Below are 16,715 nucleotides of genomic sequence, written 5' to 3' on the forward strand. Positions count from 1 at the left end.
TCCTATGCATGTTTGACATCTGTGGTCACGAAGTTCTTTGAACGCCTCGTGCTGGACCACCTCAAGACCGTCACAGGTCCGTAGCTGGACCCGTTGCGGTTTGCCTACCGAGCTCAGAGGCCTGTGGGTCAGCACTTCATCCGTGAACTCCTCAACAGCTTGGAACCCGTGCAAGGATCCTGTTCATTGACTTCAGCTCTGCGTTCAAGACCGTCATCCCCGAACTCCTCTCCTCCAAGTTTCTCACCTGCCATCTGCCAGTGGATCTATAACTTCCTGACAAGACGGACACAGCAGGTCAGGGTGGGGAACACCACCTCATCCACACCATCATCAACACCGGGGCACCCCAAGGTTGCGTCTTCTTCCCGCTGCTTTTCTCTCTCTACACAAACGGGAGACACAAATGCTACAGGAACACGTGTAGGGCACATAACAATACTTACATGCATATATTCTTTATCCTCTCCATAGAATGACTAATATTAGTGCCAAACTGAGAAGCCAAAAGAGGAGTTGATCCTGTCTGTCTTTTACTGCCCCCAGACCTGAATGAGCGGCGGAATTGAAAGACAAAATTAGATAATTGTATCTGATTGTATCATTACTGGCGACAGAGTGACGCAGCTGGAAAGCGTTGGCCTCACAGTTCTGAGGGTTCTGGGTTCAATCCCAGCCCTCCCCGTGACCTGCATGGGTTTCCTGCGGCACTCCGGCTTTCTCCCACATGGCGAAAACATGCAACATTATTTGTCAAATCCTTATCCACGCCACTAATCGTCACAAGGGTCACGGGAGAGCCGTAGCCTATCCCAGCTAGCTTCGGGCGAAAGGCGGACTACACCCTGAACTGGTCACCAGTCAGTTTCGACACCATTAATGAGCGGGAATCGATCCCATGCGCCCCACACCATAGGCAGGCGTGTGTACCATTACACCATCAGTGACTCCACAAATAATTGTATCTGATTGTATTATTAATGGCGACACAGTGTCGCAGCTGGAAAGCGTTGGCCTCACAGTTCTGAGGACCCGGGTTCAATCCCAGCCCTCCCTGTGTGGAGTAAGCATGTTCTCCTCGTGCCTATGTGGGTTTTCTCCAAGCACTCTAAATTGCCCCTAGGTGCGATTGTTGTCTGTCTCCATGTGCCCTGTGATTGGCTGGCAACCAGATCAGCGTGTACCCCGCCTCCTGCCCTGGGGATCGGCTCCAGCACTCCCGTGACCCCTGTGAGGATAAGCTGCTAAGAAAATAGATGGTCGGATGGATGAAAAATTCTTTTTGCCTTGTTGATTCATGGCATTTCCATTCTTTTCATTGGGGACAGATGCTTTGAGATACGGGCGTTGTCAGTCACGGTCAACGAACAAATTAAACTCGCATTTTAAGGCACAGCGGCATCCTGTAGAAGAAATCGTTAATTGCCTCGTGACTCAGAAAGATATAAATTCCCCAAATTTTGTAGCCATTAAACTTTAAATCTCTCCCCTGCAAAATGACATTAATAAGTTATCCCACGCAAGTCTCAACTGGAAGTTTCAGTGATTCCTCAGCCGATCCAATGAGTAAACGACTTGTAGGCGTTTGGCCAGAGCGGCAGGTTGGCAAACGGGCCAACTTGTGCACTCGCGTTTGGAAACCTTTCCCCGAAGGTGATGAAATTGGCAAGTTGTAGCCTGCGGGTGGAGGAGGGGCCGCTTTTTCTCTTTCTCAACTCGGCTCGCGTTGGAGGTTGGCCCGAATGTTGCTCCAAAGAAGCGGCCGCCGACGACGACGACGCTCCGTGACGACATCGCGGAGCTGACGCGGAAAAGAAAGTCACTTCGTTGACCACCATACATATTTTTTTTTTCATCTTAAATTTTGAGCTTGTTTTTTCTCTTCTTCTTTTGTCCTTCCAAGCAGCAAACGGTGGGTGAAGCAAGTTAGCTGTCACAGGAAATGTCAGCAAGCGAGCTTGTAAGCATCTGTTTGCAGCGAGCTTCGACTTTTCCTTTTACTTTACTTTTATGTTACTGCACTAGTAGAATGCTCGGGGCTTACACTAGTGTTTTTTTCCCCCCTGACTGCCTTCAACTATTGTATTTCACCTTAAGCTGCTTATCAAGGATATCGGATAATTGAGCATTTATTCAATATCAAAGATATTCAGCTTGCAGTTGATGTACTAGTACACTATTTGTCATCACTAGTAGGATAACTTTGAAATGCTAGTAGGACAACAACTACATTTTAGGTAAAACTGCTTGTTGATATTTGACAACATGTGTTTCAAGTGAAGTGGTAGAGTTTAACTCATATAATTTAAGTCACTAGAAGCACTCAATTGTCACCTGGTGCGTGTTTTTACCTCACTCGTAACGTTAACTCAAATTCCAAAGAGATTAGCACATTAGCTTTTAGTGGAATTCATTTTTTTTTAAATGCTGTTATTTATTAGCCTTGCATGTCCATATTACTGCATACACTAGTATAATCAATTCCTCACCAGTAAGACAATTCAGGGAACTAGTAGAATGCTCGGGGCTTACACTAGTGTTTTTTTTTTTTCCCCTGACTGCCTTCAACTATTGTATTTCACCTTAAGCTGCTTATCAAGGATATCGGAAGATTGAGTATTTATTCAATATCAAGGATATTTAGCTTAAAGTTGATATACTAGTACACTCTTTGTCATCACTAGAAGGATAAGTTTGACATACTAGTAGGAGAACAACTTCATTTTAGGTGAAACTGTGCTCGTTGATATCCGAGCACAAGTGCTAGATTTTAACCAATATAATTTAAGTCACTAGTGGCACTCAGTTGTCAACTAGTGCGTGTTTTTAACTCACTAGTAACCTGTTATTCTCGAATTCCAAAGCGATTAGTACATTAAGTGTTAGCGGAATTCATATTTTAAAAAAAATGCTGTCCATATTACTGGATACACTAGTATGAGCAATTCCTCACTAGTAAGACAATTCAGGGCAATAGTAGAATGCTCAGGGCTTATACTAGTTCCCCCCCCCCCCCCCCCCCCGACTGCCTTCAACTATTGTATTTCACCTTAAGCTGCTTATCAAGGATATCGGATAATTGAGCATTTATTCAATATCAAGGATATTCAGCTTCAAGTTGATGTACTAGTACACTCTTTGTCATCACTAGTAGGATAACTTTGACAAACTAGTCGGACAACTACATGTTACTAGTGAGGCAAAACTATGATCTAGTTGACTTCTGCTCACACTACTAGTACAAACGAAGAGCTATATGTTAACTAGTAGAATTTTATAATGTCAGTATTAGTACTCCTACTAATGCGTTGCCAAATTGAACCTACTAGTGAGAACAAAGAGGGTGCCAGCACATGGACATTGGTATCAAAAATATGTAATAGTAAGAGAACTCAGAGCTCTAGTAGAATCTGAGTAATCCCCCCCCTACACACACACAACAGCCGCCCACTACTATATATGGGATTTCTGTGCACTAGTAGGACAATTTGGGCACATTTGTAAGGTGACTACATATAACTAATGATGCAAAACGATGTAGTACTTGACAACTGCGTGTTACTTGTACAATTATTGAAGTGTTAGATGTTAACTAGTCGGGCTGTACTATATCGGGGGGAAAAAAATATATTGCTTTTTTTTTTTTTTTTTAAATCTGTGACATATTTTGCGATGTGGCGTAACGCAGGCTCGGTGTTGGGAAAGTTCATTTTCTATCCGAGCTAGTTCAAAGATCAGCGCACCGTTTCAAAAAAATTGTATCCAATCATTTGAATACGAGTAATTTTTCTAGTAATCAATATTTACAATGATGTACTATATTCCAAAAGAACACATTCACTCCCATTTCCCCAGTGTCCCTAAACGCATCTCGTCAAGCTAATTTCATTCTGAAGCGCAAAATACAAAATGGCGAAGGTTTATTTTCTTTTAATCTTTTCGGCATGTCCAAACAGGTCCCCCTGCTGATCACTTTTAATATTACAGTAAATTCTAGTATATTAACAGCAATATTTGGGCACACGTAAATCACGATGACGAAGCTTCAACAAAATATCATGCAGCCCTAGTAAATAGTTGTCGGAGCATAAATTTATTATAATTGATATCCACCTTAAGGTCCATGTAGTGCCCTAATTACTTGTGTATAATGCATATTTTTTGCCCTCAACAAGGTCAAAAGTCAATAGTGCACATTGCAGTTGCTGTCCCTCTTTTTATACCAAAGAGTGAGGCCCAAGCGCAATAGTACATGGATCTGAAAATGAATATCAAATATCACAAATAAATGCTGCAGCCACATGAGGACCAGCTGAGGGTCATTACATCTTCTATTTGTTGCACTTAATTCACTTTAGTGTCACTTTTTAATGTCTATGTCACAAGCAGTAGTTAGCTGGTGGTGCTGCACATTGTGCATATCCGGATTGCATCCGCTGAGCTGGAATATTGCCAGGGCGGGTCCTTCACTTCTCCTTGTCCAAATGATTAAAGTTGTTTTTTTTTTTTTTTTTTTTTTTTTTAGGGGGGTGGGGAATGGAAGGGTAGTTTTTTTTTTTTTTTTTATTCTTCACCCGGGTGGCGACGTTCTTAAAAAAAATTCCAGGAAAATCTCCTGGATTTTCTCCAATCCTTTTCACTGGAAGTACTTAGCCTGTAAGGGTTCCGGTTCGTACAGAGAAAATGTGGCTAAACTGAACTTTAGCGCCAAAAGCTTCTATCCCTCATTAGGTACCCATGAAAAATCTAATAAAATCCGATTGATTAGGCATCAAATGTATTCAACTCCAGAATATATTAGATTTATAGTTGTATGTACAAATGGGGCGGCACGGTGGAGCAGCTGGAAAGCGTTGGCCTCACAATTCTGAGGTCCCGGGTTCAATCCCGGACCAGCCTGTGTGGAGTTTGCATGTTCTCCCTGTGCCTGCGTGAGTTTCCTCCACGCACTCCGGTTTCCTCCCACATCCCCAAAAACATGCAACATTAACTGGACACTCTAAATTGCCCCTAGGTGTGATTGTGAGTGTGGCTGTTTGTCTCCATGTGCCCTGCGATTGACTGGTGACCAATTCAGGGTGTACCCCGCCTCCTGTCCGTTGACAGCTGAGATAGGCACTCCCTGCAACCCTTGTGAGGATAAGCGGAAAAGATAATGGATGGATGGATGGATGGATAATAAAGTAAGAGTTAAACAATTTGTTCATTATGATTTAATGCTGCAATCCAATTACATTGTGCTGCTCCTTCTCGCGTGTGCACTTTGGCCACTGAGAGGCAGTATAATACCGTCATGCAGACACCAATGAAGAAGAATATCGGTAGTACCTGTTCCTCTTCTACTACTACTACAGTAAGTTACTCCGTAAGATGCTGTAGTATTAGTCATTGTTTTGTAGACCCACGCGTACTTGTGGTAAAGCCCCTCCTTGATGACAGTAATATCTTTGCGTAATACATATTTGTTGCTTCCCAGTGTTTCTTCACAGTGAGCCCTATAGTGTGGTCGTGCTTCTGTCATCTTCCTCTTACCTCATAACATTTCTTTTTTTTTTTTTTTACCTGCATGTGTGCGCGTGTCTGTGTTCCCTGTGGACAAGCAGCAGGCAGGTTTGTTTTATTTTTACATTTTAAAGAAAGCACTTTGTGTTGCATTTCTTGCATGTATGAAAGCCACTTAGAAATTATATTTTGATGGTTGGCTGATATACGAAGTTGTTTATAACGCAGTTATGACAGTAGTGTAGTAGTGCCCTGCACCAAGTGTTGATGGACGTAGTTTTCTCATTTTACTACAGTAAAATGAAGTGTCTACAAAAGTGTCATATCAAAGATTCTGGAACCAAAAAATATTGTTGCGCTGAATTCAAGTGCCACATTTTCACTGTTAGTGAACTCAAGCAATCGTATCATGCATTAGCTATGAAACTGCGGTCTGTCGTTCCAGTAAATATTGTGTGCCAGGAAATGCCTTGTTGAAGCCTGATCTTATCACTCATTACTGAACTTGATAATTGAAATTGGTAAATGGTTAAAAGCATCTAGTGAAAACCACTGAAAGATGCAAGTGCATAATTGTGCTAGCCATTTTATCGCTGGGGACGTGAATGCATTCAGAATTAACCGACCACAGCCACTCGTGTTAAGTGCAAGTCAGCACAAGTTTGTCACCATTTTGAAGTTCAGATGTTCTTGTAGATTTTCCCAACATTTAATTATCGTAATTTCCGGCCTACAAGCTAGCGTGTTACTGCTGTGTTACTGGCCTATCTCTGTGATTTTTAATGGGAATTTTTTTTTTTAACCGTCCCTGTCAGCGCTGCGCTAGCATCAGCGCCGCATTAGCGTTAGTGCCCTGCATGTGTTAGCATCGCGCTAGCGTTAAAATCTTTCTGTGCACCGTCGTTCTTTGTAAATATCTGGTCTTTCAATGTGGGTACTTGCGGCTTTTTCACAGCTGCAGCGTATCTTTGTACCAAATGGTATTACCTTTACAAATTTACTGGGTGAGGCTTATAACCAGGTGCGCTCTGGAGGCCGGGAATTATGGTAATTTAATTATTTTTTTGCATTGTAGCGGAAGCCTGAAGTTTTTTGTTAACACTGACTTGTTTAAAAAGCCTCATAACCTGACTAAGATTCCAGTTACAACTGAAAAAAAACCAGGCCCAAAACATGATCTTAGTTTTTATAATAAAAAATGGCATTTGAACAGGCACATGTAGCCTTTTTATATAAAGTGTAAGCTCTTTTTTGTGCTAGTACTACTCTACAGCAGTCTTGTTGTGTTTATCAGCCTCGTAGAAGAAACACGAGTGGCACATTGTTTGTGCTTCATAACCAAAATTTGATTAACTAGAATTGCCAAAGACATGAAAAAAACAACAACAAAGGAGCAAAGGCGCTAAATGGCTTTTCAAGTTGTGCCTAACAGGTGGAGTTTCCCCACAAAACAAAGTCATGCTTGTCCGCTTCCTTTTCAGCACCGTAGAAGGAATGTTAACAGGATTTTTTAATTCCAAATATTGTCAGGTTTTGGAAGTTCTGTTATTCAAGTTAACTGATGATTGTTTGGTCTAGCCACCCCCTTAACAGTGTTAGTCAGAAAACATAACAGGAAACTGAACTGGCTTGAGAGTGCCATACACTGTGTAAAAACACACATTTCAGTTTTTGTCTCACTGTCTGAAGTTAAATCAGTAATTTCTTTTATTTTATATAATTTTTTAGTTTTAGGTCAAATGTTTACATACACAAACAGTACTGTCTTTAAAGACTATAGGGAAGTCCAGATGATGTCATGGCTTTGGAAGCTCCTGATAGGTTAAATGACAACATGTGAGTTAATAGACGGCACACCTGAGGATGTATTTGAGGCCACACCCTAAACACTGTGCTTCCTTGTTTGAAATCATGGGAAAATCAAAAGAAATCAGCCAGGGAATCAGAGAAAATATTGTGGAGCTCCACAAGTCTGACTCATCCTTGGGTGCAATTTCCAGATGCTCGAAGGTGCCACGTTCATCTGTTCAAATAATTTTACGGAAGTATAAACATCATGGTAATGTCCAACCGTCACACCGCTCATGAAGGAGGCGGTCTCTGTGTCCCCGAGATGGATATGTTTTGGTCAGAAATGTTTGAATTAACCCTAGATCAAAAGCTGAAGACCTTGTGAAGATGCTGGATGAAGCCGGTAAGAAAGTGTCATTATCCACAGTGAAACGACTTCTGCTGAAACATGGGCTGAAAGGCCACTCGCTGAGAATGAAGCCATCACTCCTAAAGATTACAGCTTGCAAAAAGACACCAAGATAAAGATCTGAACTTCTGGAGACATGTCATGTGGTCTTGATGAAACTAAAGTGGAGCTGTTTTGCCATAATGACCAATGTGACATCTGGAGGAAAAAGGAGGAAGCTTGTAGACACGACAACACCGTACCAACTGTGAAGCGTGGAGTTCACAGCAGCATGTTGTGATGCTGTTTTGCTGCAGCAGGAACTGGAGCTCTTCATAAAATAGACGGCATCATGAAGAACGGACATTACACGGAGATATTAAGGCAACATCTGAAAAAAAAAAATCAGCCTTGAAGCTAAAATTCAGGCGCAAATGGATCTTCCGAATGGAAAATAATCCTTAGCATTCTCCCAAAATGGCTCAAAAGTGTCTCGAGGATAAAGTCGATGTCTTGGAGTGGCCATCACAAACCCCTGATCTGAGTCCTTATGAAAATTTGCGGGGAGATCTGAAAAGCTGTGTGGGAGCAAGGTAAGCGACAAACCTGACTCAGTTGGACCAGTTCTATTGGGAGAAATGGGCCAGGATTCCAAAAGAGTACTGTCAGACGCTCGCGGAAGGTTACCCAAAACAAACGACCCAAGTCCTGCAGTTCAAAGGAAATTCTACTCGATACTCCGGAAATGCATGTCAACTTTTGACCTCAAAGAAAATAGTATAAAATTCTCTCACAAATTCCCCATGTCATTATTATTTATTATTAAAAAAAATAACATGAATACTTAACACAAAATTAAATAATTTTGGTGATCCTGACTGACTTGGAACAGGAGAGGTTTCATCTGATTTGACTTCTGACAATGAGACAAAAAAAATGGAATGTGTTTTTGTAGTCTACGTAAGTAGAAAAACCTAATGTTACAGGGGTGTGTAGACTTATTATATTCACTGTAATTCACCTTTGACAGCAGATTTGGTGGAGGAAAACATTTTTTTTTTCCGTAATGATGGGTACCGCTTTTGAAATACAAGCAAGTGGCAGTAATTAAAGATGAAAAGCAACAGGATGTGGTGAAATTTAACTACTATGTACGCTCGAAGATAAAACTATGTATGTCTTGTAATAGTGCCTGTAGTTTTCTAAGACCCAAACAAACCTCGCTCAGAGAAGGCAGAAATCGTTCACTTTTGGCACAGATCCCCATTTACATTACTGCACATTAATTAATACGCTACTGAATTCAACTGGAGCTTGGCAACTTGCAAGTAATAGGATAATTAATAAATCAACAATAGGTAGTTTACTTTTTTTCATCTGACGAGAACAAAGCCTGAATAGAAACTTGATTTAAAAACAACGTGCCGCATTACAACTTTTAATAACCGGTAAATATGGTGGTCTTGGACCATGGATATAAACATGCTATTATCAGCTGTTAGCATCACTATGAGCGAGTTGGCCATGCATCTCGGTTACGCCAAAGGACCTTAAGCTGCTTATGGCTCGACATGAAAGGATCAGTGAGGGGCTTCGCGGGCAAAGAATGTCCCGCTTGTTTGAATACTCTTTTGCGCGCTAGTCATATGACACACGCACGCGTTCTTTTGGCTGGAATTAGTCGACCACGTGGGTAAAAAATGCGACGCTGGCTAAATCAACTTAGTGCGCTTCCGCCGCGTGCAGCCTTGACAAGATGGCGAGCCCCAGTGAACGTTGCGTCTACATGATGTCTCTTTAAGAACATCAGTTAGCGGCTACAGCATCACTCAACGTTAGCGGCGATACGTGCCCATTCCACACTGTTTTTTTTAAACCGGCCCTGTTAGCGCCGCGCTAGCATTAGCGCCTCGTCTCAGTGAATTAGTTTTTTTTTTAACCGGCCCTGTTAGTGCTGTGCTACTGTGTAGCTACTGTGAAGCTGCCACATTTATTTTATTTATTTGGGTTTTTTTTTTATTATTATTTTTTTGCTGGTATTTTATTTTTTTTTTTTTCACCAGCCCTGTTCGTGTTACCGTGTTGTTGCTATCTTAAGCTAAGATATTAAAACTCTGAAAACTCTTTCTGTGTGCCATCTAAATATCTTGTGTTTCAATGTGGGTTTCAATGTAGGCACTTGCGGCTTTTACACAGGTGTGGCTTATGCATCTATCAAATGGTATTTCCTTTACAAATGTATTGGGTGAGGCTTATAATCGGGTGGGCTCTATAGGCCAAAAATCACGGTAGTTTTCTAACACGCAACAGGAAAAGTGTGGTCACGGAACTATTACTGCTCGGTTCTCCAGGCGCCGCTGTTTACGTCAAGTATAACTTGTGAAGTGGCCTTGAGATACCTTCTGCTGTGAAATAGCACAATATGAATAAAATTAACGTGACTGTTTGAGATTTGCCCCTCGTTGCAACTAATGTTTGCTGACGATCCGGTTTTACTCTTAAAAGCGTTCCTGTGGTAGTTATTGGACGACTCAGTGTTTGTTTGTGTCTTTGTGTGTTGTAGGAATTCATCTCTCACCATGTCTGATGGGGAATATGATTACCTCATTAAGTTCCTAGCGCTGGGCGACTCTGGTGTGGGGAAGACCAGTTTCCTCTACCAGTACACCGACGGCAAGTTCAACTCCAAGTTCATCACCACAGTGGGAATTGACTTCAGAGAAAAACGAGTGGTGAGCTGCTCCTTTCCTTTACAATTTGAAAAGATATTGAGGTCATTTCTATATTTAGTGCAAGAGATCTCGTTCGAACATTTATCTTGAACAAGTATTTACTTTTGGTTTATTACTTCTTGTTTTGTTATCAGCTTCTGCTTTTGGACCAAGCGGGCCTTTTAAGATCTATGTAGAATAGTCGGTTCTCGAACGTCCCCTTTCTCAAACAAGTCGGTTTTCGAACAAAATTTCGAGATTTTTTTGCTTCTGTTTTCGAGTAAAAATCCGGTACTCGAATGCCCCGGAAAAACCCGTAAATAACATAACGCGCTGCGCAACTAGCTCAACCACCCACGACTTGCTTTGTTATTGTGTATAACGCAGACTCTACGCAGACGTGTCCCGGTAGTGACTGTTTTTTCCTCCTATTGAGGACTATTAACTCCCAATCATGGCGCCAAAGAAGGCAAGTGGAAGTAGTAAGGGTGCTGGTGCTGAAAAAAGGAAAGTTGTGCGTAGAACTGTCGACTTTAAGAAAGAATCGATAGCCAAATACGAAGGAGTACGGCATGGCGAAATCGACGATAAGCACCGTTCTGAAACACAAGGACGCGCTTCAAGCAAGTGTTGTTGCTAAAGGAGCAACCGTGTTGAGCAAGCAGAGGCCACAGATCTTGGGGGAAGTTGAAAAGTTGCTTTTTATTTTCATAAATGAACAACGCGTTAGCTGGGGAGATTTCGTTAACTTGAGTTAAAAGTTAATGTTTTTGGATGTTACTTTGTGTAAAAATAAAATAATATATATATATATATATTTTTCCCCCTCATTATTCTGCACTTTTGTTCATTAAAAAAAAAGTTTTCAAGGCTGGGGGCCGAGTCGCTACAGATACAGCAATGAACTCCCAGCCTAGCCTACTCTACTACTAAAACATACATTTTAAGCAAAAAATAAATACATTTCTTAAATTATTTTATTATATAAAGTATTTAAACTATACATGTATTTCTACTGTACAGTTTATTATCAGGAAAAGCTAAAAAAATGCTTTAAAAAGCAACATTTCTAGGCTTGGAACGCATTATTTCTTTTCCCATGAATTGTAATGGGAAATATCGATTTGGTTTTCGAACAAATCAGTTCTCACATCACCTTTTGGAATGGATTGTGGTCGAGAATTCGAGGCTGTTCTGTATATCTATATGTATCGACCGTGCTCTATATAAATGAGTACATCCCAATTGGCCCAACACATTTGTTTTTGCATTTCCTTACAGAATCAAGTAGGGCTGCAAGTAAGGATTATTTGAATAATTAATTCATCTGATGATTTTTTTTCAATTGATTGGATGATATTTGTGATTTTTTTTTTTTAATTGACGTCATATCAAATTAACAATGCAAAAGAAACCCCAAATATAAAGTGATTATGATTCATGACTGATTTGCTCTGTAACATGTCTAAAAATAAAATTCTGTAAAATGGGATGTTTACAAATGTTTTATTTTGAAGTTATTTGTGTTTGAGTTATTATTTTAATTAAACACAGGTAAATCTAGTGTCAAGGAGAATATTTACTATTGAGAGGCTGAAGTTCTGAGGATTTAGATCATTTTAAGTTAATTATCAAGAGTTGCTGATTGATTTGTTGTTGATGAATCAGTTTACAGTTGAAGCAAACAAATTTTTGTTGCTGGCCTCATAATATTTGCCATTTCCTTCAGAGTGCCGTTATGACTGTGAAACTATCAAAGTTTTTAATTAGCTAATCATATCATTATATAGACGACCGATTTGATGGTTAACCAGTTTTGAAATCAGGAGTCAAGAATATTAGTTTGTTCAGCTATTGTTAAAGTTACTGTGAAAACGGCTTTGGTTCAAAAAATACTTTGAACATCTGTTCTCTCGAATCTATATTTTCAATGACATAGAATACTACAAAATACTTTTGGAAATGTGAGCCATTGTTTTGTGAATGTCCAAACGCAAAAATGTGTAAACACAGATGCTTAATTATTAGTTTAAATTCGGTCATTCACCAGAATTTGACCATCGGTGATATTCTTAAAATTGTTCTGATGTTTGCTGAGCAAATACTGTCAGAAGATATGAATGAGTATCGTTTTCTGTTGATCTTTACATTCTTAAAGCCGTCCTGTGATTTCCTAGGCCACGGGACTCAGGTTTTATTTGCATTCCAGCATTGAAGCATTGAAGTCAATTGGTGTCATGACTCATGTTGTTTGATGGCAGGCGGCAACCGACCGACCATCAGTAAATACCTGAGCAGCGCTAATATTTACTTTCTTAAATGCACAGTGAACCACTTGTGTGACCAATTGTCCGTTTCTTGCCACGGTCTGACAAAGACTTCAAATTCTTGGACAGCTGTACCACAAAACGTTTATCGTCCATCCATCTTCTACCTTTTCTTGCGCTGGCAGCAGCTTTAGCAGGGCTAGCCAGACTTCCCTTTCCTCAGGCACTTCCTCCAGCTCTTCCGGAGGGATCCTGAGCTATTCCCAGGCCAGCCAAGTGACATAGTCTCTCCGGCGTGTCTTGGGTCGTCCCCAGGGTCTCTTTCTCGTGGGACGTCCCCGGAACACCTCACCAGGGAGGTGTCCTGGAGGCATCCGGATCAGATGCCCCTCTCAATGCGGAGGAGCAGCAGCTCGACATAGAGCTCCCCTCAGATAACCAAGCTTCTCACCCTTTCTCTAAGGGAGAGCCCAGACATCCTGCGGAGGAAACTCATTTCGGCCACTTGCATCCGAGATCTTGTTCTTTTGGTCACAACCCACATCTCGTGCCTATAAGTGAGGGTAGGAACGTAGATGGACTGGTAAATTGGGGGCTTCGCTTTCGACTTAACTCCCTCTTTACCACAACAGACCCATACAAAGTCTGCATCACTGCAGACACTGCACTGGATCCGTCTTGTTGATCTTCCGCTCCATTCTTCCCTCACTTTGTGAACAAGACCCCAAGATACTTGAACTCCTCCACTTGGGTCAGGATCTCATCCCTGACCTGGAGAGGGCACGCCACCCTTTTCTGACTGAGGACCACGGTCTCAGATTTGTAGGTGCTGATTCTCATTTCAGCCACTTCACACTCGGCTGTGAACCGCTCCAGTAAGAGTTGGTGATCACAGCTTGATGAAGCCAATAGAACCCCATCATCTGTAAAGAGGAGAGTTGCAATGCTGACTCGAAGTCGTCCACTTGAGGCAAGATATCATCCCCGACCCGGAGAAGGCACGCCACCCTTTTCTGACTGAGGACCACGGTCTCAGATTTGGAGGTGCTGATTCTCATCTCAGCCGCTTCACACTCGACTGCGAACAGCTCCAGTGAGAGTTGGCGATTACGACTTGATGAAGCCAACAAAACCACATCATCTGTAAAGGGCAGAGTTGCACTGCTGAGGCCACCAAACCGGACCCCCCTCTACCCCCCAGTTGTGCCTAGAGATTCTGTCCATAAAGGTTATGAACAGAACCCTTGACAAAGGGCAGCCTTGGCGGAGTCCAAGTCTCATTGGAAATGAGTCTGACTTACTGCTCGCAATGTGGACAAAACTCTGACACCGGTCGTACAGGACCGAACGGCTCGTATCAGAGGGTTCGGTACCTCATACTCCAGAAGCACCCCCCGCGGGACTCCTACATATTCTTCAGCCATAATCAAGCACAATGAGACATGAAAAGAAGATGGACAGGCTCATCTGGACCCTGTTAAAACAGTACGAACTGTACTCGATTGCACCAACACTGTTTGAGTGAGGTTGTGGTTCTTGGTCCAATGTGTTTTTCCAACAGACGTACAACTCCATTGGTCCTGATGGCACCTCAGGTCGAAGACAAAAGATCCACATGCAGCTGTGGGACACTGCAGGACAGGAAAGGTAGTCTATCTAATATCTCATAGCTACTGTAACACTTCATCGTCTCATCAATCAACCATCATATTTTTTGTTGTTGTTGCTTTTTTTCATCCCCCCACCTTGTCAGGTTTCGGAGTTTGACCACCGCATTCTTTAGGGATGCCATGGGTTTCATCCTCTTGTTTGACCTCACAAATGAACAAAGTTTCCTCAACGTCCGAAACTGGATGAGTAGGTCCTCTTACCGTTGCACTTTATGTACAATATTCTGATGATATATTTCAGCGTTCACCGTTATGAAATGACGATGAAGAAAGAATACAGTGAAATTTCCGACATCATACAATTTGGAATTCAATTGAAACTTTACAGTTCTAATGCTGATGTCACTTTAGCAGTAGCTCATTTTTTTTAATTTCACATTTCAACATTATTAAAGTCAGCCATAAATATTCTGTATTTTATGATTCTGTTTACCGTAATTTCTAGTCTACAAGCCGCGACTTTTTTTCCACACGCTTTCAACCCTGCGGTTTATGCGATGGTGCGGCGCTAGCGTTAGCGCAGCACTAGCATTAGCACAGCGCTAGCGTTAAACTGTGTACCAAGGCTTATAACCAAGAGCGTTTTGTAGGCCGGGAATTATGCTAACCTTGTAAAACACATGATTTCCATTTGCTAAATTATTTGGGAAATGTTCGTGAAGTCGAGGTAGATTTTGGTTTTGGTTGGAATTGGGATGAATATTCTTTCTTTCAGGCCAGCTACAGGTTCACGCCTACTGCGAGAATCCAGACGTTATTCTGTGCGGCAACAAATGCGACCTGGTCGATCAGCGAGCCGTGAGTGAGGAAGAAGCCCGAGAGCTGGCAGAGAAGTACGGGTAGGTCTCAACCCCCCGCCCCTCCCACCGAGCCTGCCTGACATGTTTGCCAAGGAGGCAGAGGCCAACTTGTTTGCCCAAGTCAGTGAGAAGAGAGTCAGACTAAATTGGCCCTCCTGGAAAAATCAATATTTGTCGACATGCGTAAAGTATCCTGCTCCGCTCAACTATACTGAAAAATAAATAGTCCGATGGAGGAGCGCTGCAGTGTTTTCAAGATTAGGAGGGGAGTGGCACATATTGTGAACAAAGTTTAGTTTGTATTTTTTTTGTTTGTTTAGTCCATCTCCGCGTTATTGTTCCATACTGTGCTTTTCTACCCGCCGACAGGGTCCCTTACTTCGAGACAAGCGCGGCGAACGGACAGAACGTCATCGAGGCCGTGGACGTGCTGCTCGACCTCATCATGAAGAGGATGGAGCGATGCGTGGACAAGTCCTGGATCCCGGACGGCACCTTCCGGACAAACGGTCACGGCAACCCAGACTTGGAGGAGGCCTCGGAAAGGAGCAAGTGCGCGTGTTAAGGCGGCAGGGGTGGATGGGGGGGTTGGGGGGGGGGGTTGTTGTTTCAATCCAATGGGCCTGTTGAAAATGGGAAAGCGTGAAATCAAATTGGTTCCCCCGCCCAAATCTACTGATTGCTGATACACTTTTTTTTTTTTTTTTTAAAGATGCGTTATAACACTGTAGTATGTCACTCGTGCCTTTTGAGTAATAGATGGACATTTTTCATTTGATTGCAAAGGGTGGTGGATATTTATTGACTACAATTCTGAAAGGTCCAAATATAATCCAGCAAAGTGAGTTGTTATACAACACCGGCCAAAAAAATATGCCATTAAAATAAAAAAGTATTTTCTGCTGGTATACTTCTGGGAAGGTTTGTTCCTCTGAATTCCATCGTAATGCTGCAATTAAGAACTTTAACTTCAGTATTTATTAGATGGTCATTGTATATATTGATATTGAATGTATACACTTGTGCCAATTTGTTCTCATCTCAGCATGCACACTTATATAATTTCAATTCAAATAGTTTATTTTCACCGTTATAGACAACACATAGAGAATCTCTCAGACTTGGCTAGCCAAACACGGAATGTGCAATAATAAATTGATTACAGAATTTAATTATTTGCCATCATTAATGTTCATAACAATAACTTTTCTCTGTCTTTGATGTAATACAGAACAGATTCTGTCAAAATACACTGAAAATCCATATTGACTGTTAAATACAAAACTTTCAGCTGTACATTTGAAGCAAATTATGTGCTTAATGTATTTTTTTTGTATTCTGCAAAACCTTTAAAAAGCTTGTTCTTGCTTTTGTTTTGAGAACCACTGCAATTCTTATATTCATAGTTTACATTTCAAATTGTGCACACTTCAGTTGTATTTACAGACTACTGTGTACGTATCCTTATTAATACATGAATTGTAGTCACACCTGCAACAGGTTTTTTCAAAAGACTTATTTTTGAATTATTAAAATAAGGAAATGCTTGTCTGGTCTAAAAATATTGTATTGCCATGTAGAGGTGC

The 16,715-nt window shown here is 41.5% G+C and overlaps 1 protein-coding gene across 2 annotated transcripts; it reads left to right on the top strand.

Moving 5' to 3' along the window:
* The first annotated feature begins 1,125 nt into the window (after window positions 1–1,125).
* rab27a (RAB27A, member RAS oncogene family) lies at window positions 1,126–16,658 on the top strand. Of its 2 annotated transcripts, none has more exons than XM_061814129.1 (6): window positions 1,126–1,230; window positions 10,245–10,413; window positions 14,221–14,306; window positions 14,413–14,516; window positions 15,045–15,168; window positions 15,499–16,658. In XM_061814129.1, the coding sequence occupies exons 2-6, from the start codon at window positions 10,261–10,263 to the stop codon at window positions 15,692–15,694; spliced, it is 663 nt and encodes a 220-aa protein (XP_061670113.1). In that variant the 5' UTR covers window positions 1,126–1,230; window positions 10,245–10,260; the 3' UTR covers window positions 15,695–16,658. The 2 variants fall into 2 exon arrangements, with proteins under 2 accessions (XP_061670113.1, XP_061670112.1); XM_061814128.1 differs by lacking the exon at window positions 1,126–1,230 and adding an exon at window positions 1,556–1,912.
* Window positions 16,659–16,715: the final 57 nt, after the last annotated feature.

This window comes from Syngnathoides biaculeatus, chromosome 3 (genome assembly GCF_019802595.1).
Source record: "Syngnathoides biaculeatus isolate LvHL_M chromosome 3, ASM1980259v1, whole genome shotgun sequence".
In the NCBI taxonomy this organism is placed as follows: Eukaryota; Metazoa; Chordata; class Actinopteri; order Syngnathiformes; family Syngnathidae; genus Syngnathoides; species Syngnathoides biaculeatus.